Source organism: Raphanus sativus, unplaced genomic scaffold (genome assembly GCF_000801105.2).
Source record: "Raphanus sativus cultivar WK10039 unplaced genomic scaffold, ASM80110v3 Scaffold0485, whole genome shotgun sequence".
In the NCBI taxonomy this organism is placed as follows: Eukaryota; Viridiplantae; Streptophyta; class Magnoliopsida; order Brassicales; family Brassicaceae; genus Raphanus; species Raphanus sativus.
This window is the reverse complement of record NW_026615803.1, coordinates 1-26916: the sequence shown is the minus strand read 5'-3', so window position 1 is coordinate 26916 and position 26916 is coordinate 1. Positions and strand designations below refer to the sequence as shown.

At 40.9% G+C, this 26916-nt stretch overlaps 3 protein-coding genes and 1 long non-coding RNA gene across 4 annotated transcripts; 2 read left to right on the top strand and 2 right to left on the bottom strand.

Annotated features, from left to right (window-relative positions):
• The first annotated feature begins 10814 nt into the window (after positions 1-10814).
• LOC108807357 (uncharacterized) lies at positions 10815-12501 on the top strand. The gene is made up of 2 exons (XR_001942728.2): positions 10815-11353; positions 11450-12501. It is a non-coding gene; the product is annotated as an uncharacterized LOC108807357 (long non-coding RNA).
• A 7834-nt stretch (positions 12502-20335) lies between these two features.
• LOC130502291 (uncharacterized) lies at positions 20336-21990 on the top strand. Its single transcript, XM_056997062.1, has 5 exons — positions 20336-20648; positions 20749-20848; positions 20937-21036; positions 21142-21221; positions 21461-21990. The coding sequence occupies exons 1-5, from the start codon at positions 20555-20557 to the stop codon at positions 21714-21716; spliced, it is 630 nt and encodes a 209-aa protein (XP_056853042.1). The 5' UTR covers positions 20336-20554; the 3' UTR covers positions 21717-21990.
• A 63-nt stretch (positions 21991-22053) lies between these two features.
• On the bottom strand, positions 22054-24031 carry LOC108806952 (uncharacterized). Its single transcript, XM_018579168.2, has 6 exons — positions 23829-24031; positions 23631-23741; positions 23046-23296; positions 22842-22932; positions 22452-22518; positions 22054-22366 (listed from the first exon to the last, which is right to left on the bottom strand). The coding sequence occupies exons 2-6, from the start codon at positions 23672-23674 to the stop codon at positions 22313-22315; spliced, it is 507 nt and encodes a 168-aa protein (XP_018434670.1). The 5' UTR covers positions 23675-23741; positions 23829-24031; the 3' UTR covers positions 22054-22312.
• A 649-nt stretch (positions 24032-24680) lies between these two features.
• LOC130502290 (phospholipase D alpha 3-like) lies at positions 24681-26666 on the bottom strand. The gene is made up of 2 exons (XM_056997061.1): positions 25910-26666; positions 24681-25282 (listed from the first exon to the last, which is right to left on the bottom strand). Exons 1-2 carry the CDS (start codon positions 26589-26591, stop codon positions 24837-24839), a joined length of 1128 nt encoding a protein of 375 aa, XP_056853041.1. The 5' UTR covers positions 26592-26666; the 3' UTR covers positions 24681-24836.
• Positions 26667-26916: the final 250 nt, after the last annotated feature.

Sequence of the window (26916 nt, the reverse complement as noted above, 5' to 3'; positions counted from 1 at the left end):
TTAACTTTTTCGTTGATGATTGCAGAGGTTTGGCGATCAAGATTGCCTTGTGTAGTTATCCCCGGGAAGAAGCGTCTGTCGCTATTCACGAGAGCGCAGCAGAAGCTGGTTAATAAGGCGAAGAAGATGAAGCAGACTCCTGATCTGAGTGCTATCTTGAAGGGACGGCTGAAATCGCTGAGTAAGAAGAAATCAGTTTCCGCAACTGATAGTGAGTCGGCAGATGTTCAAGGCGATGATTCCCCTCGAGTTGCGACTCCGGTTACCAATGATGATGGTTCTGCGGCCGCTAGGACCGGAATGGGGGAAGAAGAGAAGAGCGATCCTCTTGTCGGGGAATCCACTCATCTCGAGGACGAACCGTCCGAAGTACCCGATGAAATGGCGCAGCAGAAGTCGTCGAAGAAGAAGAAGGGGAAAAAGAGGTCTCGCGAAATTCCTTCCGGGAAGGAAGTCGAGGGCTCGAATGCGAGTCGTGAGGATCTCGTTGAGCCTGCTGGGAAAGATCTTTCAGAGGAACGTCCCGATAAGAAGAGAAAAGAGCCGGCTGCCGAAACTGAACAGAGCTTTTCTCGCCAAGAAAATCTTCCCACCGAGGGTGTCACTCCCGACGATCCCGTAGATAGTTTCATGTGCAATGAGAGAGAAGGAGATAAGTTCGAGCCCGCTCCCGATGCTTCTGTCTCAAAGCAGAAGAAGGTTTCTAAGAAGAAAGCCGCTGTTTCGCGAAGCGCGCCGCCCCCGAACGAAGGAGCTAGCGGGAGTGTTACCGTAAGCGGGCTTCAGATGAATTTTCCCGACTTGGTGGATTTCTCCTACAACGAGAATACTCTCTTGATCTCCAACCCACTCAAGTGTGCTGAATTGACGCGACAAGTGAGAGGCGGTCCTACTGCTCTTCCACCGATCGACAAACTTTTCTTCAAGGAAGAGTACGTTGAGGCTGCTCATATCAGGAAGCTGGTAACTCCCTCTCCTAGAATCTATTTTGTTTGTCATCTTATTCGCTTTTGTTGCTTAAGTCATTTTCTCCCTTTTCTTTGGTTTTGCAGAGTGACGGGATTATGAATCGCATGGTGGAGAGGTATGAGGATGAATTGAGGCGAACGCAGGCATTGTTGGGAGTCTCTGAGAATTCGGCTCGCGCCGCGGAAGCAGAAGTTGCTCGCGTTCGCAGGATGCACGATATTGCGGCGGCCAAAGCCGCTGAGGATAAAAAGGTTCTTCGCGTGAAGTTCGAAAATTTGGAGGCGAAGCTGCTGAACTCTCGATCCGCTGTTAAGATCCTTAATCGAGAAAAGGTTTCGCTGGAGAGGGAAAAGAAGGAGTTGACAGAAGAGAGGGACGCCGCGGTTTCCAAACTTATTTCTGAGAGGAAAAGGCTTAGGGATTCTCGTATCTACGAGGTGACTCTTGAGAGGGCCCGGGTTGAGACAGCTATGGTCGTGAAGGCTCAGCGTCGTTTTGACAATATTCGAGACTACTCCGTTCGTCGTGACGAGTTCGAGGAAGCCCACAACTTGTTCGGGCAAGCTTCTGGGACGCGGAAATGCTTCGAGGAAGCCAAAGAGGAGGGTTTTGATATTCCTCAAGAGTTGATTGACTTGTACAAGACTCAAGAGGATTTGTACAAGGCAAAGATGGATGAGCTTAAGATCGGCGAGATTCCTGAATCCGATCTTTCTCTTTCTCCGCTCGTGCTTCCTTCGACGTTTGTGAGTGAAGAAGTTCTTGCCGGTTTGGACAAATATGGAACGAACGATAGCTTTATTGATCCGGAGGCTTTGGGGAGGATGCAGTCTCCAGATGATTCTTTCGACACCATGATGAAGGAGCACAGTAAGGATCTCGGTGATGCCCAAGGGGATTTGGTGGAGAAGGAGCTGATGGCTGGGAAAGATACAGGTCCGTTGGCGGATTCGCAGACAAGTCCCCCTCCTTCTGCGACTGAAGAGATTGCTGGGTCGCAGGATCTTGCGGGCAGGGAAGAGACCCAGCTTGCTGAATCCTTATGTTGTTGTATGATTTAAATACTTTATTTCCTTCCTTAGGATTTTTTTTTGGTTTTCTTTGAAGTTCTGCGGAGCTTCACCTGTTGTATCACTTTGAACTTATTATGCTTCGGCTTTTATTGGATATCTTCGGCTTTTATCTCCTTCTTTAACGGCTTTCCGAGGTTAGCATTTGAATTCGTTGTTTCCAACTCGAATTTTTGTATGAACCTTGAATCGAAGGATGGCTTTGCTTCGAGAACCGACTCTGACTGCTACCCCCTTGGCCTAAAATGGCTTTTACTCGCTGCTTGTGGGAGATTTTAGTCGCTAACTCCGTGGCTTTCAAAGGACGATTCTACTCGCTTTCGATGTTCCTTTCGCTCTCTAGGGGCGAACTGACTCGCCAGTAGCTTGTCGAGTCGCGGTGTTCGCTTCGCTCTCTCTAGAGGCGAATTTACTCGCCCGTAATGGCGACGACTTGGTGCGTCGTTTTTTTTTTATTTTTTTTTTGTTGTGGCTGCACCGTTTAAGGCTGCCTACGTATCTCCGAAAAGAATCAAGCCATTCGTAGTTCGTTGGAGTCGAGTAAGAGTGACGCGGGGGGTGGCACTTACTCGACTCGCACTTTTTTTTTTTTTTTTTTTTTTTTTTTTTTTTTTACAATAGGGCAAGAGTGGCTCGTGAAACGCACTTGCACGATTGTTTGATAAATGAAGCGTGTTCGTCGCCTGCTGGGTCGCAACGGAGCTAGGCGGAATAACGCTTAAGGTGCATGGAATTCCATGCTCGAGGGACTGCTTCACCGTTGATGTTTCTAGACGGTAACCCCAGGCTTGACTACTTGTGTGATCTTGTATGGCCCTTCCCAATTAGTTCCAAGCTTGCCCAGCCTTCCACTCCTTAGTGTTCTCAAAACTTTTCTGAGAACGAAATCACCTAGTTCAAGAGGGCGCAACTTGACCTTCTTGTTGTAGTAGTTTTCGATTTGATGTTGGTAATTCTGGATTCGGAGTAGGGCTTGATCGCGGCGTTCTTTCAATTGCGTCAAGGGCGTCGAGTAGCTACTTGATTCAGCTCAACGTGCTGAGGCATTCGTGATCTGCGGAGACTGGTGACATTAACTTCGGCGGGGGCCATCGCTTCAACGCCGTAGGCCATGGAGAATGGGTGCATTTGGTCGCGGAACGAGGCGTGGTGCGGTTGAGACCAGAGGACACCGTCTAGCTCGTCGGCCCAGCAGCCTTTCTTAAGTCTAGTCGTTTCTTTAAGCCGTCGATGATCGTACGGTTGGACGACTCTGCCTGGCCGTTACTCTGCGGGATATCGCGGCGTTGCTGTGTTCAAACGGATTCTCCATTTGTCGCAGAAATCGCGAAACTGATGCGAGATAAACTGTGATCCGTTGTCTTCACGATCTCGTAAGGAAGACCGTGACGACAAATGATGTTTGCGCCAGACGAACTTCTGAACTTCCTTGTCGGTGATGTTGGCGAAGGCTTTCTGCTTCAATCCATTTGGTGAAGTAATCAGTCAAGACAAGGACGAAACGCTTTCCTCGTGAATTCGGCATGGGCCCGATGATGTCCATTGCCCAACGCATAAACGGATATGGTGCCGTAAGAGTGCGCAATTGCTCGGTGGGGCAGTGGATCGTGGGCGCGTGTCTTTGGCATTTATCACAGCGTTTGGCGTAGGATTCGCAGTCTGTGTTTAGTGTGGGCCAGTAGAAGCCTTGGCTTCGAACTTTAAGTGCTAAAGCTCGTCCTCCAGAATGATTACCCGCCGCGCCTTCGTGATTTTCAGCCATAACCAGTCGCGTTTCGTCGCCTGATATGCATTTCAGGAGGACCTTGTTGGCATTCCAACGATGTAATTCGCCGTCGATGACGACGTAGTGGGCGCTGCGTGCCTTCAGTTCTTCGCGCTAGCCACTTATCATCCGGAAGGGCGCCATGGGCTAGGTAGTTGATCAGATCGGTGCGCCAGTCTGGGGTGTTTTCTGACGAGGGCTGCAACGGCTATCGCGACGACAGAAGGAGGCGCTCGCGCTTGGTGTCGCGATGCTGGGGCTCTCAATCCGATGGATGGGAATCGTGCGCTTGATCTGATCGTGTAGCTTGCTCCCAAGGGCTGCCAGAGCGTCAGCGCAGACGTTCTCCCCTCTCGGGACTTTTGTGAGTTCGAAAAATTCGAAGTCTTTCGTAAGGTCCTGAACGAGCTTGAGGTAGGCGTCCATTCGTGCGTTGTGTGCATCGTACTCGCCGTTGTATTGACTGGCGACGAGCTGGAAGCACAGTAGGCACTGAGGCGTTTGGCTTTAACGGTTTTGGCGAGCGTAATCCTGCAAGGAGGGACTCGTACTCGCCTCGTTGTTGGAAGCTGGAAAGCCGAAGCTGAAAGATTGCCTTATTAGCTCGCCGGTTGGAGATTGGAGTTGAACGCCGGCGCCAGATCCTTTGTTCGTTGAGGAGCCGTCCACATGCAGGATCCAATTGCGAGAAGAGACGGCAAGATCCTGCTCGAGTTCGGGTGTGAGCTCGATTAGAAAATCAGCGAGGACCTGGGACTTGGCTGCTGTTCGGTTCTTGTAGACGATATCGTGCTCGCTAAGCTCCATTGCCCACTTTGTTAGTCGCCGAGAGTGGTTGGCGTTTTGCATGATTGTTCGGAGGGGCTGATTGGAGAGAACTTCGACCGTGTGAGACTGAAAGTAGGACGGAGTTTTCTCGCCGAGTGTACCACGCAAGCGCCATTTTCTCGAGAGTGGGATAGCGTGTTTCGGCTTCGGTCATACGCTTGCTCGTATAGAAATAGGTTTTGCTCCCCCCGATCTTCGCGGATGAGTACGCTGCTGATGGCGATAGACGTGACTGCAATATAGAGGGTGAGGATGTCACCTGCTTCTGGTTTCGAGAGGACTGGGGGAGTAGTCAGGTATTGCTTAAGCTGGCCAAAGGCCGCCTCACATTTCGTCCCAAATGAAGCGTTGTTTTCCTCGCAACAGTTCGAAGAATGGGAGACACTTGTCGGTAGATCGTGAAATGAACCTGTTAAGCGCTGCTATTCGGCCAGTGAGGCGTTGCACTTCGCGGCTGTTCTTGGGCTTGGGAGGTCGAGGATCGCCGATATCTGTTTGGGATTGGCTTCGATACCTCTCTGAGTGACGATGTACCCGAGGAATTCGCCGGACGTGACGCCGAACGTGCACTTAGCTGGGTTAAGTTTCATCCCGTACTCGTTGAGCGTTGCGAAGCAATCCCGTAGGTGCGTGAGATGATCTTCAGCGCGGAGCGACTTCACCAGCATATCGTCAATGTAGACTTCCATCGTGGAGCCCAGTTTGTCGGCGAACATGCGGTTGACAAGGCGTTGATAGGTGGCTCCCGCATTTTTAAGGCCGAAGGGCATTACCTTGTAGCAGTAGGTTCCTCTGTCTGTTATGAACGCCGTCTTCTCGCGGTCGTCAGGGTGCATCATTATCTGGTTGTATCCAGAGAATGCGTCCATAAAAGTCAATAGGGCGTTTCCAGCGGTTGACTCGACTAAACGGTCAATGTGTGGGAGAGGGAAACTGTCCTTTGGGCAAGCTTTGTTCAGATCCGTGAAATCGACGCAGACTCGCCACTTTCCGTTCTTCTTTGACGACGACGAGGGTTAGCGAGCAGTCAGGGTATTTGACTTCCATGATAGAGTCAGCGGCGAGTAAGCGGTCCACCTCGTCGTTGACTGCCTTTGATCGTTCCGGTCCCAGCTTCTGCGCTTCTGGCGGATAGGCTTGAAGGTGGGATCGACGTTGAGCTCATGCGAGGTAATCGCTGGGTCGATCCCTTTCATGTCGGATGTAGTCCAGGCGAAGGTGGAGATGTTCTGACGGAGGAACTCGGAGAGTTGCTGCTGCATTTCGTCCGGCAAGAGTGCTCCAATGCGGATACCTTGCTAGGATCAGCATCGTCGAGAGGTACGTTGAGGACCTCCTCTTGTTGGGGAATGCCTTCTGCGAGGGGTTTGAGATGGTGTTGACATGCGATGTTTCTCGCTGGAGCTTTATGGTTGCGATTAACAGGTCTCTGGCGGCTTGCTGGTCGCCCCGTAGCGTTCGGATCTTGCCGTCTATCCCTGGAAACTTAATGCATTGGTGGTAAGTCGACGGGATTGCCTGCATCGAATGTAGCCAAGGGGTGCCCAGGATCGCGTTGTAAGGGGCTTTGGAATCGACGACTGAAAACTTGAACGGTCCGTGTCATGCCACATGCGTACACGGGAAGGCGGATGGTTCCGACCAAGACTTCGGACGAGCCATTGAAACCTGTAAGAGAGCGGGACGACGGTTTCATACTTCCCGTGTCAACGCCCCATCTTGTCGAGTGTATCCGCGAAGATCAGATCGACGGAACTGCCAGTGTCGATCAGGATTTTGGTGACTTGGCAGTCGCCGATTCCGAGTTCAACGAGGAGAGGGTCGTTGTGTGGCATGTGGATGCCAAGGGCGTCGTCAGGCGAGAAAGTGATGTGATGATCGTTCTCGGGTTTCGTCGGCCACTTGCGCGAGGATGTTGCCTGACGACGGTAGTCTTTAATGGACCTGACAGAATCACCGCAGGGCGGAGAACCACCCATAATAACGTTGATAACGGTGTCTTGTTCCTGATTGGGATGCTGAGTTCTAGAGGCTTCAAGCTTTTGTCGAAGGTCAGGGTATAAAGGACGATCGAGCTGACTTCGCAAATCCGGTTTCCTGGAATAAGCTTTTCTCGCAGATCCACGGGCGGGGTTTCATGGGACTCGGGTTATTCAACCGGCGAGTCTTGGAGGAGTTGATCTTTTCGCGGAGATCGGGGCCTGATCGACTGCATCTGCCGCTGGTTTTCCTTTCGCTTAAGGAGGTTCCGTAGGTCGCTAGGTGACGGGCGGCTTAGCTGAGCGCGCAGGTCTTGGGAGAGATTGTTCGGGTTTGTCGACGGGAAAGGTTCTAGCTGCGTCAGGACGACGTTGATGCGTCTTCTCGCTTTCGGGAGTTCGCGATCGCCGGCGTCTTTAACGGTCCTTGCGAAAACAGTCTCGACCCTTCTCCGATTCCTCGGTGATTCCTCGTCGCTGGACGAGTTCCCCTTTTCCGGTGACGCTGGAGTTGCTTCGTCGGGTGTCGCTCGCCTCTCTTGCTGAGGGGCTTTGCCTTGCGACTTGTTGGTTTTCCTATCCTTGTTTTTGCTCCAGCTCGCGGGTCCCCGGGTTCTGGTTTTCGGAGGTTCGATTTCGAGTTTCCCGTTCCGACAGAAGTGAGAAATTGTTCGAAAAGCGTCTTACATTCTCTGGTGTCATGCGACTTAGCGTTGTGGTAGTCGCACCATTTCTCGGCTCCGGAGGCCGAGAACTAACTGCTGCGGAGGAATCCGGCGGTTTGCTGTCGGTTTCGCGGTTGTAGACGTTCCAGCCTTTCTCTCGCACGACAGTTGTTGACGCTGGAGAGCTCTCTTCGTCGACAGCATAGACGAAATTCCTCTTTGGGTGCTTTATCGCCTGACGAGTGCTGTCGCGGTTCATGTCGACTATCCGCGTTCTTTACTCCGGTTTTTGTCGGCTGTTGCAGCTTTAGACGCGTTGAGCTTAGCGATGAGGGCCTTTGTGTCCTCTTCCATGCGGATAAAGTTGTGGGAACGTCCGATGGCGTCGGAGAGAGACGTCGTAGGATTCCTGTAGAGGTCGTCACGGAAGACTGAGTGGACATACAACGTGTTCTTAAGTGCTGCAACCGCGACGCTGTCGGGTAAGACGACCTTCGAGACTATGGCCTTGAACTTCTCCATGAAGCTGCGCAGGCTTTGATCTTTCCCTTGAGCGAGGTTGAAAAGATCAGACACTGTCGCGTCCTCCTGAGTGAACATGATATAATTCTTGAGGAAGGCGGACGACAGGTCGTGGAAGTCTTTAATAGAGTTCTCAGCGAGGCCCGTGAACCATGTAAGAGCTGGTCCTTTCAAACTTTCGACGAAGAGTTGACAGTAGCCGGCGTCGCGTTCTTCGTCGGAGAGGTTTGCGCGGCGTACTGCAATGTTGAAAGACGTGATGTGGGTCGTCGGGTCAGTCAGGCCTTCGTACGTCGGGAGCCGGAGCTTCTCGATGTGTCGTAGTCTGACGCTGGTTATCGCTGGGGAGAACGGTGTTCGGAGAGTGTTCGCCAAAACGCGCTCTATCTGTGGTGCAGAGGTGGTTACGCAGTGGATCTTGGAGTTTATGTCCAGAAGCGACTGTTTAAGTGCTGCGACTTCGCGAGCCATTTGCAGATCCGGGTTCGCGGGAGTGAACGGAGCAGCATCTGGGTTGAGAGTACTGGGAGGAGCGCCTTGGTTCGCCGGGCCGGCGGTTGTGTCGCTAGTGAACAGTTGTCTGCGAATGGTATCAGTGGCTGCGTCTGGAGCGCCGGCGAGAGGAGCGAGTAGCGCGGCGATTGCGGCGATTTGCTCGGTAGCTGCTTTTTGGGCAGCGTCTTGTCGGGCAAAACGTTCCATGATGGTATCAACAAAAGCCGGGGCTATCGGGATAGCCGTGACTGGGGTCGGACCCGGCGCGTCGTGTTCGTCGCCGGAAGTGGAACCGTCGGGGTTCTGACTCATCTTTGCTAACGTTACTTTGCTAGCCCCACGGTGGGCGCCAACTGTTAGAACCGAGTTCGGTCGAAACTAGTAAAGAGAAGACGGAGAACTCGTCTGTGGGTCTAACAAAGACGTTTTATAGATGAAGGTTTCAGGACTTGGTTACAGTGGAAGTGTAAAGAGAAAGACAAGACCGAGCTCGAAGAGCTAGCCGGGAAACAATACAAGATAGCGGATAGAGATGAGTGAAAACCCTAGATCTAGCCGTCTTGTGAGTGTGTAAAAGTGTCGATCCCCTTTACGTCGCTCCTCCCCTTCCTTTTATAGACCGTCCCTTCGAGTTCGCCCTAATCCTCGCTCTTCTGGATGGGCTTTGTCAATGTGCCGACCAAATGGGCCTATTGCCGTTTAGTCGTTTGGTCGCGGGAGTGTCTTCCTGGGCCGCGTTTATCGGCCCATCGTCTGTTCGTAATCTTTCGGTCAACAGGACGTGTGTTACTGATTCACCGGGCCCTCGGAGGGGTGTAATCCTCCTCCTACAATTTCGTAACTTGATAATCACGATTTTTTTGAATCAGTAGAAGAAGGAATTGTGAGTGAGTATCACGAAAACAAATAGTTTCGGCGTTTGAGTGTAGTGGAGATACCACCAGCCTATTGATGTTGTTGGAGGCCTTAGTTATATCATGTCTTCTATTGCTGTTTAATTGTAGTGGAGATAGATACCAGCCATTTGGTTCTTTGGAATCCATCTTTTTGGAATATGTTTATCATGTATATCATATGGCTAAGATTTATTTTAAGGATTAGAGGAGAATATAACACGGTTAGTTACTAACTGCTTTTGGTAATAACAAAATGGTAAACGCCGACTGTCTCGGAGTCGGTTCATAAGATAGATGAAGTGGAGTTTGTGTCGCTTAGAAATTGTAGCTTGCAAGACTCTGTTCACTGAATCACGTGGGTGATCAGAATCTTGATATTCGGTTTGCTCCGAGAGTAGAAGAAGCATACATTTTAGATGTGGAGGTGGCGGAAGAATTGAAGCAAAAGTCAGTCGAAATTGTTGATTGCGTAGCACACCAAATGTTAGATCAATTGCTTCTTCTAAAGGTTTGGAGTAAGATGAAGCTCTAAGGAAGTGTCAAAAAGACTGGACTTTCAAGTAAAAAAACTTAAGAAACGAAGCCAGCATGTCAGTGACAGACTTTAAATGGAGATCTAAGCACAAGAGGGCAGTGGGTCAAGATGAAGTGGTATATGTAGATTTGGCTTTGGAAAATTTGATGTTGGCTTCCCTACTGATAATACTCTCCAGAAACACTTGATGCTACAACAAGTACAAGTTTTGGACACTCTAACTTGAGACTTGGTTATAGTATGAGCGTTTTTAGTTCCAACCAGGTTGTGGTTTCAGATTGTTCAAGAGTTTGAGACTGATAGCAGAAGAAACATACGATACCCACTTCTTAGCTTGTCAAAGTGCCCTTCTTGAACCTGATTTTGTTGTTCCAACACAAGGTTTGACAGGACTACTACTTAAAGATAGGAGAATCCTTGAATTCTGTTCTATGGTCAATGATGCTTATGAGCGTTTCACATACTGAAGTTTTGTCGATTCTAGAGATGGAGCATCAGGTTATGTATACTACAGTTAACAAGCCTTGGGATCCAGGTGGTACTGGATGTCTGAGAGTTTTGTGGCGCCCCATCAGGAACAATGGTGTTGGTCAAGATTACATATTAACGACTTATATGCCACTGAGATGGAGAGATGCGGTGAGAGGGAATCAGACTGTGCTGCTGGTACATCAAAAGCTACAGATTCGGTAGAAGATACTTGTGTCTTTTCAAAACGTGATTGATGCGATGCATAGAGTTTACTATAGAATGAGGAAGAAAGGTGATCAAAGAGAAGAGTAAGGAGTTGGAGTTGGAGTTTTCTGACGTGGTCAAGAAGATAGTCGGAATCGTCGGGATCCGAGATGAAGCTTTCGTGAAACACCAATGGCCACTTTTGGCTAATTTGCAACTTTAGACCCTAAACTTTTGTAAACTTCGTTTCTGACCTCGGAACTTTGGAAATTGATATAAGTCCTCGCAAATTGACCCAAAACTTCTAATTGTGCACTTTAAACCCTGTTACATGCAAATGTGTATGCAAATGCAATAAATACATCTAAATGCAACCTAAAATGATCATAATAATCTAAAATATGAATCTAAAAACTTATAAAAACATAAGATAGTTTAATACATCTGTAAAGAATAATACTCATATAAATAGAGAGAGAGAGAGGAGAGGAGAGGAGATGCTTGTATTGTGAATTGTAACAAACTCTGTAAGTCTGCGATAAGGCGATTAAAGATCCAAGAGTGATGTCGCTGTCTGGATCGATTCGTGATTCATAATACGAATACAATTGTGGTTACGATAAGACCAACAATAGAGATTTGAGTATTCTGTTGTTATCAATTGGTGCGTTTCGTGAGCTCGATCGATCCTGAATCGCGACGATGGGACATCAATATTCACAACTTTCCGGAGGAGGACGAGCCATTTTGTGGAGATCTATAAGCGATTGGATGGTGGATGCAAGCGGAGATGAGATTGATGGATCGATTGATTCAGATGCTTCCAAACGGCGATTCACAACGAGTCGCTGGTGAATCGAGTCAGATCCATCACTCGCCGCCCCGCCAGATCGTTGCAAGCAGTGCGACAACCGTAGATTCCGATTCAACATCAAAGGACCGGTTCATCAGCAGGTACCGATCCGATCCTTCCTATGGAACCTCGCCCTAGTATTGTGATATGTCTAGAGATGGTTTGGTGCAGAAGATTGAGATGCCAATTTTTTGAAGGAATTAATATACATTTGGATGGATTGCGAAAGTAAGAATGGTGTGGAGTTTGAAGTGTTGGATGAGAATAGAGACGAAAGTCGAAGCCACCGTAGCATTTTGGTCCACCTGAACTGGGAGAATTATCTTTGAACTCACTCATTCTTGGGTATTGATTCTCCAACTACTTACAAAGATGCGTGGGATGATTGGGAAACACACAAGTGGTTCACAGAGTACACCCGAAGCTGAAGCTGACAATCGTGATCATGAGTAAAGAAGATTGTTCTTTAACAATTCTAATCCTTGACGAGTTAACAAAGACAGAGGATTCACTGCAAGAAGACTTTTCTAATGAAGAAAAAAACAAGAGAGAGAAAATTTAAGGATCTCTGTTTTTCTCAGGGAAAGATAACGGCACCAGCTATTTACTATGAGAGGCGAGTTGGGCTTTTCAGGGTAGTCATGGGAGACTCTAAAACTGATGAAACAGCTGGGTAATACAAAAGACTTGATGTTTAAATACAAAGAAACAAGGAAGCTCCAAGGCGGTAGCATGTGTGTTGCTGATGTGGAGGAGTTTGTGCTACTGAAATTGTACAAATCATGGAGATTCAAATTCAGATATATCAGCTGGGTGATCTGGAGGAAGCTACTGCTGGACTATTAGAGAAATTGAAGCTTTTATGAAGGTGCTAAGCGGAGTTGATGAGTTTTATAGCCACAGCAAAGAGAGTGTGTTCTCTAGCGTTGAGTTTCACGTTTACTGTTAACGCTTACGATGGGAGTGCAAAGGAACAGAGCTTGAATAGAAAATACTGGTATAGATAGATGTTCTCAATGCATGAGGCAGAGTTGACAGAAAGACTCTACAACACGTTGGACTCATATGAAGAGGTTGCTACTGTTCATCGTCTTTCTCATTTACCGTGGATCACCTTCAAAAATTATGCTTCTGATTCCAACGGATGTCCAAATAATTTTCCCCCTGTATTATTATTTCTCGTAGTAATCTCTCGTTGAACCATAATTTCGTGATTCTTTTGTTTATTTTATTACGTGTGCTTCTTTGATTTCTCTGGTTCTGTAATATTGGTGACATGGGTGAAGAACAAGATAGATCCTAGTCTGTGTATGATTATCTAATGGGTGAGAAAGTGTTGACTTCTGGGAACAAAGTCGTCTTGGGTTACTCAAAGATCCCGTTCAAACTGGAGAAACATGCATCAAACCGAATCTCCTAAAACAAAGGTAGAAACCATTGAGACCAAAGGAGATCCGGAAAGTGATTCCAAGGACTGAGTTGCGATCAGAGTGATAGAAACACGTCTCTTTAAGTTATGTTTTCTTGTGCAATAAGGTAGGTTTAGACAAAGCTGAGAGAGGAAATAAGGCGGCCATAGATCAAGAAGAGTGTATCATAATGGCTTCATCCTTAGGAAGAAGAAGGATCGATGCTATATGTTTGCCTTGGAAGTAGTATCTGCAACCTTCCCCTGTCTCAGCTCAAGGACCTTGGCCTCTAGGCTTAGAAGAATCTCAAAGACCTTTTAAATTGGTCATAAGAGGTTGGGAGAAAAACGAGGACTTACTTGAGTAGATATCATCTGCGAGAAACATTTATACATTCTTTAAAGGACAGGAGACTTAGTCCAAAACATTCAGCAGACTATACAAGTCAGTGATAAGAACTTTAACTTTTGTCATATATCATCATATCTTACAAAAGTTAGCATAAACATCCTTTAGACATTATCTGTAAGCAAAACAATGAACATGTGTTTCACCACATCTACATCGTGTAAACACAATATTTACAAACAACAGAAAACAACATTTTGAATAGTCTTATAACGAAAAGAGAAACAGCAAACTCTTATTTATAAGAGGCTCTATACTGCCTCAAACACCCAAACCTAACGTTAATATGTTTTTCTTTTTCTTTTTAACAGAAAACGAGACTAGCAAACACAGAGAGTTACGGAGGAGCTGCTGCATTCAGTTCGAGTTCCCCAACAGGGGTAACTCGGGCAGAGGTGTTTTGACGAACTTTGAAGCATAGGAAAATGAGAAACCCTAGGACGAAGGCGCCGAGGAGGCCGAGGTAGAGTAGACCCCATTTCAGTGGAATGGGTGTGGCTCCGAAGTTAGGCGGTGGAGTGTCCCTTGTTCCCATCGATCCTGCAAAAAAAAAACATGAACATGAATCACAAGAAAGAAAGAAAGATGGAGATAAACAAAAAAGTCATCTCTTTCTTAAGTTGAGAAAAAGACAATGATCAAGGAGGTTGAGAAGAAGACGCAGGAGACAGCTGAGAGATCGGTGATTTAGAGTTTTCTTCTGCTCTGTTCTGGTTACTGAGAGGGAGAGAAAGAGAGAGAGAGAGAGAGTCTGATGATTCTAAGAGCATTATTACTGATGTTCCTTATATTTGAGCCCTTAGCATATTTTATTAATATTTGTGTGTTTAGGGACTTTCCTAAAGAACAATTGATTAATTTTAGATTATTGGTGGAACTTTGTATTGTCCCTTAGTAATTTTTTTTTATAGTTACAAATAAAGAGAGAAGTTAAAAGTAAAACATATAAAAGATAAATTTAACATTGAAATTGATAAATTACAGAAAAGAAAACAAACATTTTATTACAAAGTTTAAAAATAAAATTCGAAACATCATAATAATACATAAAAGGAATCATACAATTTTATTAATTATATGTTATTCGGAAGATGTCCAAATTTATCCCATATATTTTCAATCAGATCATTTTTTAATTGTTAATGAGCTTGGTTATCCCGAATTCTTTTCAGAGGATCAATTGTCTCACCAAGAGTTGAATCCTCACCGATGGTATATGCACCTTCTCCTTTTTCTCCAATAAATTCTGAATAGTTACGCAGATTGTATGAACCTCGTTCATTTTCGACAATCATATTGTGGAGTATGATGCATGCTTTCATAATATTTTTTATTTTTGCTTTATCCCATAGATTAGATGGATTTTTAACCACGGCAAATCTTGCTTAGAGAACGCCAAAGGCACGCTCAATATCTTTTCGCACAGATTCTTGGTATTTAGCAAATAATCTATTTTCGGACTCTGTGGAAGTCAGATAGATTGAATAAAAGTCGCCCATTTCGGATAAATGCCATCAGTGAAATAGTAAGCCAAATTATACTCCCTACCGTTGACGTAGTAGTTGACTTGCGGAGCTATTCCTTCAACAATGTCATCAAAAACAGGTGATTGGTCAAGAATATTAAGGTCGTTCATAGTACCTAGAGCTCCAAAAAACGCGTGCCAAATCCGAAATGTAAATATATATATTTTAAAATATTATTTATAACTATATATGATTATTTTAAAATTAAAATTATAAATCAAATATATTAGTTATTTTGTGTATTTTCGGATAAAATATGATAGTTTGGATATAAATACTCAAAAATCATGTCTAATAAGCATTTTTGGTTATTTTCCATACATTTGGATAGTTTGGATACAAAATACCCAAACCGAATCGGATAATATGGTTATTTTGGGTACTGTTATCCGAACCCGCTTTAGATACATCGGTTATTTGATTATTTTTAGGTTTCATTTACATCAGAACCAAACCCATCTGAACTCGGGAGAACCCAACTCGAATCCGACCCGATATTTTGTAATATCCGAATGAGGTATAATTTCCAAATCCAGTATCCGAATGTTCATACCTATTAATTACGGTTAGTAAAATGCTGTTTTGTTAAATGCAAAATAACATCACATCATAGAGTTAAGTTAGCAATGGAATAATTTCTCTGATGTAAATGATATTAACACAAATTACTTGATGAAATATTGTAATGCAACTCAAGTGGAGAAAGAGTAAGACTAACTACAGGAAACAACGACAATGACATTGCAAGGGGAGAAAACCTAGTCCTCTGTGCTTTCTCTTTTTGTGCACTAAAACAAGAGACCTTTCTTGGTACACAAGTCGTTGTCACATCTCTTTCATTGGTTGAGAAGTTGCAGAAAATTCAATGTACAAAACTAATTTGAAGTTTGGCAAAATCATATATCATGAAAATATAATACTAAAGCGTTAATGTACTACAATTAAGACCCTTAGTTTTACGCAAATGCATAGAATTGTGTTTTTTTTTTAATTTCAAGCACACAGAAGAATTACCAGCTAAACCAAAAAAATAGAGAAGTTGCAAAAATACATAAACGTTATCAATGGCTAGTCCAAACTTGCAAGATAAATTATGTTCACATCTCAATTCTATAAGTATTCTGATCAGAAGAACCCGACGAGTCCTTCTCGAAAAAGTACCTATTTCAACATGAATTTTACGCGTCGTGCATATTCCTTCACGAATTTTGTAGCAGTGCGTATTCCACATTGAATTAAACAAATTTTTTAAATATTATATGAACTTTATGCGTCGTGTCTATTCCTTCACGAACTTTATAGTAGTGCGTATTTCACATTGAACTAAAAAAAAATAAAAAAAAAAATACTGTATAGACTCTCAAAATATTGCTTATTTCAATATTGAACGTTAAATGTGTTAGTCATCCGTTAATTTATCAAAACGTCATTTTGAATAAATTTTGTGAAATTAAAATCAAAATAAAATATTGACTTTTAAAATTGTGCTTATATATATTGACTGTCAAATGTAATAGTCATCCTTTAATTTACCAAAAACCTCTCAAAATTGTACTTATATATTGACTGTCAAAGGTGTTAGTCATGTTTTAATTTATCAAAAGATTTTATTTTGGATAAATTCTATGAAATTATCCATCAATTTGTAATTTTTTATTTTTTTATAAAATCTATCAAAAATGACGTTATTTTGATAAATTAACGTATGACTAACACTTTTGATTTCTTAAACAGAAAAATACTAGCACTTTTGACGGTTAATGTACATATATATATGACTACACCTTTGATTTGCTGACAAAAAAAAAGACGAACACCTTTGACGCTCAAAATCGTGATTATATATATACACCGTCAAAGATGTTAGTCTTTCTTTGTCAGTAAGTGAAAGGTGTTAGTCAAGTCATACATTAATTTATTAAAACAACGTCATTTTGGATAAATTTTTTGTAAAATAAAAAAATTAAAAAACGACGGACAATTTCATAGAATTTATCCAAAATAGTCTTTTGATAAAATCAATAATGACTATTACTTTTGACAATCAATATATATATATGCACAATTTTGAGAGTGTATTTTATTTTTAATTTTTAATTTTTAATTTCACAAATTGATACAAAATAACGTTGTTTTGATACATTAATGGATGACTAACACATTTAACATTCAATATTGAAATAAGCACGATTTTGAGAGTCTATGTAGTATTTTTTGATTTTGGTTTTGTTCAATGTGAAATACGCACTACTATAAAGTTCGTGAAGGAATAGACACGACGCATAAAGTTCATATAGTATTTAAAAAAATTTGTTTAGTTCAGTGTGGAATACGCATTACTACAAAGTTCGTGAAGGAATAGACATGACGCGTAAAGTTCATATTGAAATAGGCATTTTTTCCACGTCCTTCTCCATGATGCAGCAATGGCTGAGTTAGGCCTCGATCACCCTTCCTCTGCTTGACATCGCCCTGTTCTCCCTCAACGTCATCGCTTCCCCCGTCTCTTTGTTTTCTCCGTAACTCCTCTATTTTCACTTGGGCTTAAGAAATTGGGTTTTTGGTATGAGATTCTGTAACTGGGCTGGGATATTAACAAACTAAGGCCTCTTAAGGCTTGTATCTTTTTATTTCTTTCTGTCTTTAATATGAAAAATCAGTTCAAAAAAAGTATTCTGATCAGTTTACTGTTTTACCAACACCTGAATGGATAGCAGTTTAACTATAATTATACATTTATACCACATGAAATATCATTCACTACGAACAAAGTGCAACAGATGAATTCATGATTTTATCATCATTATAATTCAAATTACACAAAATTGATAGTGGAAAAACAAAATATTTTCCCTTGAATTGTTCCTAAGAAGAAAAGAGAGAAAACAAATAATAGATTTTGCTACAGCAAAAAGCAGTAGTAGTAGTACCGAAACTATACAGTTTTGATCATTGGTTAGAGTTTTCACCGCGACCAAATCTACCTACACCTCCTCCACGACCAAACCAATTCCGCCTTGTCCACCACCGTGTTCTTGCTCTTGAAGTTTACGCAACTCCTTAACAAGTCCTCAATTATAATACATTATAATGTTTATATTTTTATCATCAAATCGTGTGAGGTAATCATTTGTAATTTTTTTTATGATTGTAATCCTTACCCACTTAATAAGAGAATACTATGCGGTTGTCAAAGAAAAAAAGAAAGAAGAGGATACAATCTTATATTTAAAACCCTTCAGCTAACTTATAACTCATTATACAAGTAAATCATCTCCAAAGGAGCATCCACTTGCCCTTGTTCGTCCAAGTGTGGAACATTGGAGTTGGAATACTCTCATGTTATTATAAATGCTAAGAAACATTACAACTATTATTGTACAATTGAGAATTTTACTTGTCTTATGAGGACTCAAGAAAAACTGCAATTCGATCTCTAAACTGTTTTATAAACTCATGCTTAACAATACTCTTTGTTCTATGCTGAATAGTTACTATAAATTCTTTTTTCTATTAATCTGTATACTTTGCCTTCTCTAAAAGTGATGAGTCTTTTCACCATTTTGATGTTACAATGGTAATTGTCTCCCAGCCAAATGCTTCACCCATCCATCTTCCATTGGTTGTAACCATAACATAATTTTCTCTTGCGGTACATTCAGGGCATCAGAGAAAATTAAATGTTTTATATCCAGGGAATTTGTATATCTACGTCTTGCAGTGCTTGAATAATACTGACCACAAAGTTTAGGAAAGACACTGTTTTGAAAGCCTTCAACGAAAATGAACTTTTAAAATATTCACATCTTCAACACAAAGATGGAAAGAAGAAACCAAGAAGAAGAAGACTTTTTAACGCCTCAGGTCAGTCAGAAACTCGAGATTCACAAAGCTTTCCCAGATATGTATATACACACATGAATATGTCCAGGCGAGTACTTTTTTCTTTGCTTTGTAGATAACTCACTTCAGATTTTTCGAAAATGTAACATATTTGAATGCAGAGAGCCATTTTGAGACACTGAAAAGCTTTGTCCATCTTCTTCTTTTCAATAGTAACAATCTCTCAGCTCTGGACCTCTGGTGCTGGTTCTTAAACCCATCCTACATCTTGAAGAGTCAAAAATTTACTCAATGAAACATATTTTGTGAGAGAAAAATAACATGAAATATGTACATTCTCATCAATGACCTCTTACAGTTACAACAAAGGACTCTGTTATTGCCTGTTTAACATTGACAAAAGTCGAATTGATCCACCATTCGTACACCGAGAAAGAGAGTTGGGTGTTTTATAGCTGGGCATTCAAGTTAGGGTGTTGTTTTAACGTCTTTTAACAAAAATAAAATAAAAATTGACCAAATGGTCAAAGAAAAAAATGAGACGTCAAATCAAATAATAGTGAGTGAGAGAGAGGAGAAAAGCTTGGAACGTTTTGAGGTGTCACAAGACTCTAAGAACACCCCCAATGGAGGGCGGTGCTCTAAACTATAGATTTTGTGTGTTATGAAGGTTATATCTTATTTGTCTCCAAGGGCGAAGCGAGACTTTTTTTGTGGGTGCAAAATAATTAACATTGTAGGAAGAGGGAGAATCAAACCCATGTTATTTGAAAGTTATGGATACACCATTGCCAAATATGCCATTTCTAACTCATATGTTCGACGTAAAAATTTCTAAATATTAATGGGTGCATGTGCACCTGTATAATTCAACATAGCTTCACCCCTGTTTGTGTCCACGAAAACAGAAAAGCTGACGGGAATCCTGAAAATGAATGGTCCAGTCAGGTCCTTAGCATTCAGTAATGATGTGAAGTAGCTGTTGAGCTTAGAAGGCAATGGGCTACGTCTGGGATCTGAGAACAATGAATTGCTTATACAAGTAGATGAGAGCAACACGTGTCATACTTCGCTTTGCAGTTCACTAATTATTTGCTTTTTTGAATAGATGTGGAGATCATGAACAAAATGTAAAGTAAATTTAATTATTTTTTGAGTCTCTCATTCCGTGAAAGGCGTGGATCTCTATTTAGTTAATGTTATATGGATGAGATGCTCTTTCAAGAAGTCTTACCATTGCTCTTACTCTTACGTCGACGCTTAATGTCGTGTGTGATAGGCTGGATATAAGGAAAATGTCTATTTTAATTTGAACTTCACTCATCGTATTTATTTTTTCATGAATTTTGTAGTAATGTAGTAATGTGTATTCCATACTGAACTTGAAAATAATATATGCATTTCAAGCTTTGGATCTTTTTTCCAAACTTTATAGTAATGCATATTTCATATTGATCTAAACAAAAATTCGAAATTATTACATGAACTCTGGAAATCGTGTTTTATATATATTAACCGTGTTATTTAACCATTTATTTATCATATGACATTGATATTGATAAATTCTATAAAATTAAAAAAAAAAAAAATACTACATAAATTTTCAAAATCGTGTTTATATATTAAATTTAAGTTGAGACTTTAAAAGACCTGATTTGGTTAAAAAAATTTGTTCATTTTCAAGATGTTTCTTATATTTAAATTTATTAAATGTTTTTGCTGTTAGTCCAAACTCCAAAGGCGTACTTTATTAAGGAGACGCCATAACTTTTGTAATGGAGACTAAATATTACAAGATCCGATATAATTAGCAAAAGGAAAAATGCTAAAATAGTAAAAGAATGATTGAAAAAGAGAAGAAAATCACAAGAAACGCGGCCAACCCTAACTTCTCCAACAAGGAATCTCGGCAATAACAAACAAAACAAAAGAATCGTAAAACCTCCGTCAAGACCAAACTGCATCGGTCTGATTCGAACCCCAAACGAATCAGACAATAGCAAGAGACACTCCTTCGAATATACCAAACTTCATTCTTTGATCTTTTTAAAAAAAAGGATGCTAATATTCGCGTTTCCTAGGGTTTCTTGATTTTCATTGATCTTGTTTCAAGAACATGGGAAGCTTTCGTCGCCGGACTTTTTCATACGATAAACTTCCCGCCGAACCCATTAGGCTCTCCGTTCTCAAACTAGATGGCACGACCTTCGGTAAATGCATCATCATCATCATAGTATCTTTAATTTGTGGTCACTACTTATCAATAGGCGTTGGCTAGCTTCGATTTTAATCCATATTTACTACGTGAAGATGTTAATGTAACGAGCTCGGCGACCGTTAGGGATCTCAAGCTTGCCATAGAGACTGCCTTCAGCCACGTCCCAAAGAAGGGACCCTCCAAAATCTCATGGTACTTTTACTAGTTAATTAACTTAGCTTATATTTTCTGTCCCATTATGGTAAATGCAAATTTCAAACAATGTGCTATCATGGTGAAGGTCACACGTGTGGGGACATTTCTGCTTGTGTTATGGGGGTCGGAAGTTAGTCACCGATACAGAGTGCATCGGAAGTTATGGCATGAAGGACGGTGATGAGGTTTTATATCCAATCATTCCATCTTTTCATGATACATGTTATAGTTAAGTTTAGGCTGGTGTAAGATTCAGTACATAACAAGACGTTATTACAAATATGTTTCAGGTAAGATTTAAGAACCATGTGTCTGGCGGCAATGCCGTATTAAACAAGGGATACTCTAGGAAATCCAAACAAAAGAATTTGTAAGTCTAATCATTTTTGGAGGATTATTCTGTAAAGTCTGAATATATAAAGGCTGGCCCCGGACCTAATGGAGATTATAAGCTTAATTTCCGGAACTTCCACTGTTAACAAAAAGAATAATTATAATTCTTTTCTAGCTGGTTCTTGATGAACAATGTTTTTTTCCTTTTCATTTGTGACAATCCACAACTTTTTGATTCTTAACTAAAACATGTTATTAGTATATTACAAATAACAGAGAGCGAGTAGGGCCAAAGGATGAAGATGAAGAAGTGAATAAAATGAAGGAAATTGATCAAGACTCTTGGGATAATCTTGCGAAAGGAAGCTTGGTGAGGTACGAGGATGATGTCTTGGATGCTTCACCAGGAGAAAACAGGACTTGTCTAACCACTGTCCACGGTTGCTGCTTTGCTTTTGGTTTGAAGGAGCTTCTTGGGTTTGGCAATGACAAAAGCTATTACTCTTTGAGAGATACTTGGAGAGACGACTGATTGATTTTTGTTTTCTATCGGTAAAGAGTTTTGGTCGCAGGACACATTTATCTAACTTTGTAATCACAACAAAATGATCAAAGGATCATGTTATATTACAAAGGATAGTAATGTTCAGGGAAGCTTTATACAATGATCAGTAAGTACTACATATTGTGCCTTAAACAAAAGTGGAAACAAACAGAGCCTTTGGCAGATGACCACAAGAAAAAAAAAACACCTCCAAAGGAGCTGTAAATAGTGACCAAGAAGATACACCAAAAGCTCTGCAACACCATGACCTAAAACCAAAGAACAAAGACTCCCACCAGAACTAGACTGAACATACAAACAGAGATAGTACATAAAAACTTTTACTTGGTTATAAAATATAATACAATTCTGAGTTTATTACAATAATCAAGTGTTTAACACATACTAAACACACAAACAAAAAGACATATATGAATAAGTATTTCCTTTTTGAAGGTAAAAATATCTTAGTTCCTTGAGATTTTAAATACTTTTCAGGAAGCCAAGTTTGATTACACACAACACACACAAGAAGAAGAAGAAAAAGGAGATGAGACTGAGTATATTCTTGAGTTGCAAATAAATCAATCATACAAGCCCTCTTGCTCCCACACATCCACCAGAAAATCCACCATTTCCTGCACACAGTCATTAATCATATATCAACAAACCCAATATCACATTTATAAAACACTGTCTGGAAACTTGCAGAAGAATCCTTACAGGGAGAGGTATTGGACGAGAGAACCGCTTGTTCATACCCAACAAGCTCTCATATGTTGCATTCCAGCTGCATAAATCATCCAATTTATTAACTCAGGATGAGGTTTGAAGAGTTATTCTGATGGCTATTAACCCTAAGAAGAGCCTTAAGGACTAACGAGAAAAAATCAATCACAAGACACCATTCTTGTAACAGTCTTTGCTAAGCCATGAGTATACTGTATACCGCAAACTGAAAACTCTTTTTAATATGTGAATGCTCATTCCCAATCAAATTTTTTTCAATATTTGATACTTGTTCTTGTTAAAATCAAGTGAAGAACTACTACAAACATAAAGGATTAATGGAGATTAGCATAAGAGGAAAAAAGAAAGCTAACTTTCACCAACCTTATTGTAGGTTCTCGAACTTTGGCCTTTGTTTGAGAAGAAGATCCATTCGCAAGCCACTGTTGTCTAGTTTGCAACCAGAGGCTCAATCCTAACCAAGAAAGAAACACCAGAACCAGAGACACCATTTCTTTAAGGTAAAACGACACCACTGAAGAACAAGAATGAGAATAAACAGAGCATAGGGAGGAAATTACAACTCACCATTGTTAACAAATTCATTGGGGTTGCTACTACTAGCTGAAGCAGCAGTGATGTTAGTGAAGCTGATAGAAGAAACGCTTCTCTGAGACTGCATCGTGCTGTTGTTATCCATCTCGCAGGTGCTTGTGCTCCAGAAATCGTCTGACACGCTCGTCGGCTTCTTCACTAGACGACCTTGAATCCTTAACCCTTTAGACGGCTCATCCACTGCAACTATAAGCGGTGGTTTATTGCAGCATCCAAAACAACCTCTGTACTGTTCCAAAACCCCATAAAACAAACAAAAAAAACGCCAGTGAGAAAAAGATACAGAGCCAAAACAGAGAGATAGGTGTAGAAAGGAAACGACTTTCAATCTTGAGATACAAAACTAAAACTTGAGAGATGCTCTGAATCCATATATTTTGCTTAAAGTGCAAGCAACAACCATATATAAGCACAGTTTCCATACAGAGATCTCAAAAGATTAAATGTCAAACTCAGATACTTAAAAAGTTCAAAACTTTACTCATCCTCTGTTCACATAAAGGTAACACAAAACAAAGCCACAAGACAAAAGGGGAAGAAAGATCCAGACAGACTCACCCCATGCAACCAAGTAACTGGTAGATCCAAGAAGGGATATGCATCTACAGCAACCAAAGTAACGACCTTCTAATCAACACTCTGATCCCTGGTAAGAGAAGTCTCACTATCCTGCCAATTTCAAGATCCAAACTTTTTTACTTCTGCCAAAAAACCAATTAATGAATCAGGAAAATAAATAAAATAAAGGAAAATAACCTCAGAAATGGCATATTCGGGGGAAATTAGGATTAGGGTTTTGTTCAGCCACCTCCCTAGCAGCTTTGCTTGATTCAAGATTCAAGAACAGAGCGTCTTCTTCTTCTTTTTTCTTCTTTTTTCGACTTTTTTTTCTTTTTCTCCTGCAACTTGTGTGTGTGTGGTGGTTCTGCAACTCCCCCAAAAAGAAGGAATAGGAAAATTCCGTTTTTTATTTTCACAAATAAAGTTTAGCAGTTATTTCGTTTTAACTAACTGTTACTTCGTTGACAAAAAAAACTAACTGTTACTTCTATAATAAATAAATAAATAATACTGAAATATAAATATATCTACCATTTAGATAAAATAATCCCTATTTACATTTAATATTTTTCTTATAATTTTAAAATTTTAGATTGGAAAGAATAAATAGTGGTATATCTTTTTTTGGTCAACAAATAGTGGCATATCCGAAATTAAAATTGTACTTGTAAAAATTTAATTTAAAAGCACTGATTCCCAAAAAGCTTTGCTTTTTTATATTTTGCTTTAAAAGAAATAGAATAGAAAGAGATTCGTGCATGTGAGAGCCATTGTGGTCCTTTTTATGTTCTGTCAACGAACATTTTGACATGATTTTTATTATAAATTAGAGAATTTTCAAGCTAAACTAGAGGGGACTTTATTTGGTTCGTTGTTGATTTGATTAGTGAATATCAAAACAATTTGAGAATATACAAAAAAAAAGGCAAAACATTAATGAGTGAACATGGATTGTATTTGTGTCGGCAATGTTAATGGATAAGTTGAGTTATGTCGCCATCTTAGTTATTGATAATGTGAAAAAAGTCTTGAAGAGTTCTCGTTTGTTGTTTTTTATCCATAAGTTTTATTTAAAAGGGTCTAGACTATTTTTCACATTAAACTCTTTTTTTTGTCTCAAATCTTATTTAAACTAGACTTAACTACATTAACCGAAATTACACATTCTGCATATAGTAGTATGCAATGCAAGTGTTACATCGCTTAAGTAGTGAGGATGGGAGGGAGATAATTAGACTTTTCACCTAAAACCTTTGCGTTTGTATCAGGAAACAGCTCCGCACCAGCAAGATTTGTTACCTCCCCGTTGGTACCAATGCTAATCGGATAACTAAGTAAATGCCCCGGTAGATCATGATCTCGAGGGTACACTTGTGCTGAGTATAGTCCCCATAGCTCGTCTGCCTTTGCATTTACCATTCTTATGCACTCTTCGCTTTCAGGGAACATGAATGGATTGGTTATAATCCGTAGATGTTCAAGCCATAGTGATATCCTAAAGCTGAAAACTTGACCCGTTGGCTTCATTTGATTGGTAGATAGCAGATGGTTAGGTTGGTATGCTCCCATTGCGATCTCTGAGTCTCGACCTCCATCCATAGACCTTTGGTTGATATTTGCTGATCCTATTATTATGTATTCATCATCAACTGCATAGAGATAGGAAGTTAGAAACTGTATATGTTATGAGAATTATTATTTTGAATAGGTTTTTGGGTTTGTCTTTGACGGGTTCATGTAGACCTGGGATTTTTTTCTGATCCGAACAGAAAATTTTGTTTTTGCTTAGGAGTTTGGTTTGATTTGGTTGATTAAAAAAATTGGTTATCATTTTCAGTTCATATTATTTTATTTTTTTTTCTAAAAAAACTGACCTTACCAACTCTAATTAAAAAAACATAACTAAAAACTAACAAACTCATCAAATTTGAAACTGAACTAATCAAATTAATTTGAAACCGAACTAGCCAAATTAACGTAATTAAACAAAAGTAATATATCCGAATTTTTAACAAAATTTAACTGAAATCTACTTTAAAAAAAAGCTTCTGTTAAATTTGGTAGGATTTTTTGAAACCGACTAACCGAACACTAAACCAAATCAGACCCAACTTTTCCGGTTTATATTCGGGCAAAATTTAGGCCGAAACTAATTAACCAACCGAATAAACCATAGTAACCAAGACCACATGCATAGGTTCATGGGTTTTTGGCCCACTCTAAAACATAAGTTGGAATCTATATTTCCTTGTCACATAAGGTAGGTGTTGACTTACCAATCATCATTTTAGAATGAACATAGATCATGAACCGACGAGATTCTTGAGCTCTTGCGTAATCAGAATTAGCCGCTGGTTTCTCAGGAGCCGAGTACTCACCCGCCTTGTTAACTTCCCGGTTCCCGAGGCAGAAAAACGTTAAGTAGTCTCTAGGGTTTGCATCTAGACCTTTCTTCCTAAGAGCAATGACGATATCAGTATACATCATCTCCATTGTTCTCCTTTGCCAGTCTAATATTGCCTGAACCGAAGCAGAACCAGGTTTCCCTTCAGGCCACAACGGTATCACGACATACACTGAAAACCGCTCACCTGCCTCGATCTTACTCACTATCTTGAGAGAAATCTCTTTGGGAATGAGGTGTAAAGCGTTGATCTCATTTATATTAATGTCTCTAGAGCTCCATCCAAAGGAGCTTCCTAGGAAGTATTGGTTCTCAATGTAGATAAAGTGTTTGGCTCTCCTTATGGCGTTAATGTAAGCGTCTTGTATGCTTCTTTCGATGACGTTATCTTTTCCGGTTATAAGTCCTACGCTCGAAGCTTCACGAGGATCCTCAGGGAATCCTCCAACCGCACCATCATCTATCGACCGGAAAATTTGGACCGTCCAACCTTCAACATCGTCCGATTTTACAAATGGGAGTGGCGGAACTGTGATCTCTGCGAGCCGTTCCATTGATACTAAGTACCTTCTACCACTTCCTGTAAACACACGAATTAATATCTAATGAACTAACGATTAAATGCTTTGAGTTTCTAGGAATGATTGTTTTAAGTCTACGAATGTTTCATGGCATTAATTCATGATTTTGTATCTACATGCGATACTTTTCATAATTTTTACTCCGTTCGTTTCATATAAATGTTTTTTATTTGTTTACACAAATTAAAAAATAACACTAAATTTATATCATATATACATCATTTTATGTGGTTAATAATTTTTTATGAAATTCAAATCAAAATAAATTCAACAAACTCAATTAATTTCTTATAATTTA

Bases quoted from the DNA above. Each gene is read 5' to 3' on its own strand.
- LOC130502291 (XM_056997062.1), top strand. From the start codon at position 20,555: ATGGGAAGCTTTCGTCGCCGGACTTTTTCATACGATAAACTTCCCGCC. The intron at 20,649-20,748 runs GTAAATGCATCA...TACTACGTGAAG, and splicing joins ACTAGATGGCACGACCTTCG to ATGTTAATGTAACGAGCTCG. The intron at 20,849-20,936 runs GTACTTTTACTA...ATCATGGTGAAG, and splicing joins GGACCCTCCAAAATCTCATG to GTCACACGTGTGGGGACATT.
- LOC108806952 (XM_018579168.2), bottom strand. From the start codon at position 23,674: ATGCATATCCCTTCTTGGATCTACCAGTTACTTGGTTGCATGGG. The intron at 22,933-23,045 runs GTGAGTTGTAAT...TTTCTTGGTTAG, and splicing joins CAATGAATTTGTTAACAATG to GATTGAGCCTCTGGTTGCAA. The intron at 22,519-22,841 runs GTTGGTGAAAGT...TGATTTATGCAG, and splicing joins GTTCGAGAACCTACAATAAG to CTGGAATGCAACATATGAGA.
- LOC130502290 (XM_056997061.1), bottom strand. From the start codon at position 26,591: ATGGAACGGCTCGCAGAGATCACAGTTCCGCCACTCCCATTTGTAAAA. The intron at 25,283-25,909 runs GTAAGTCAACAC...ATCTCTATGCAG, and splicing joins TCATTCTAAAATGATGATTG to TTGATGATGAATACATAATA.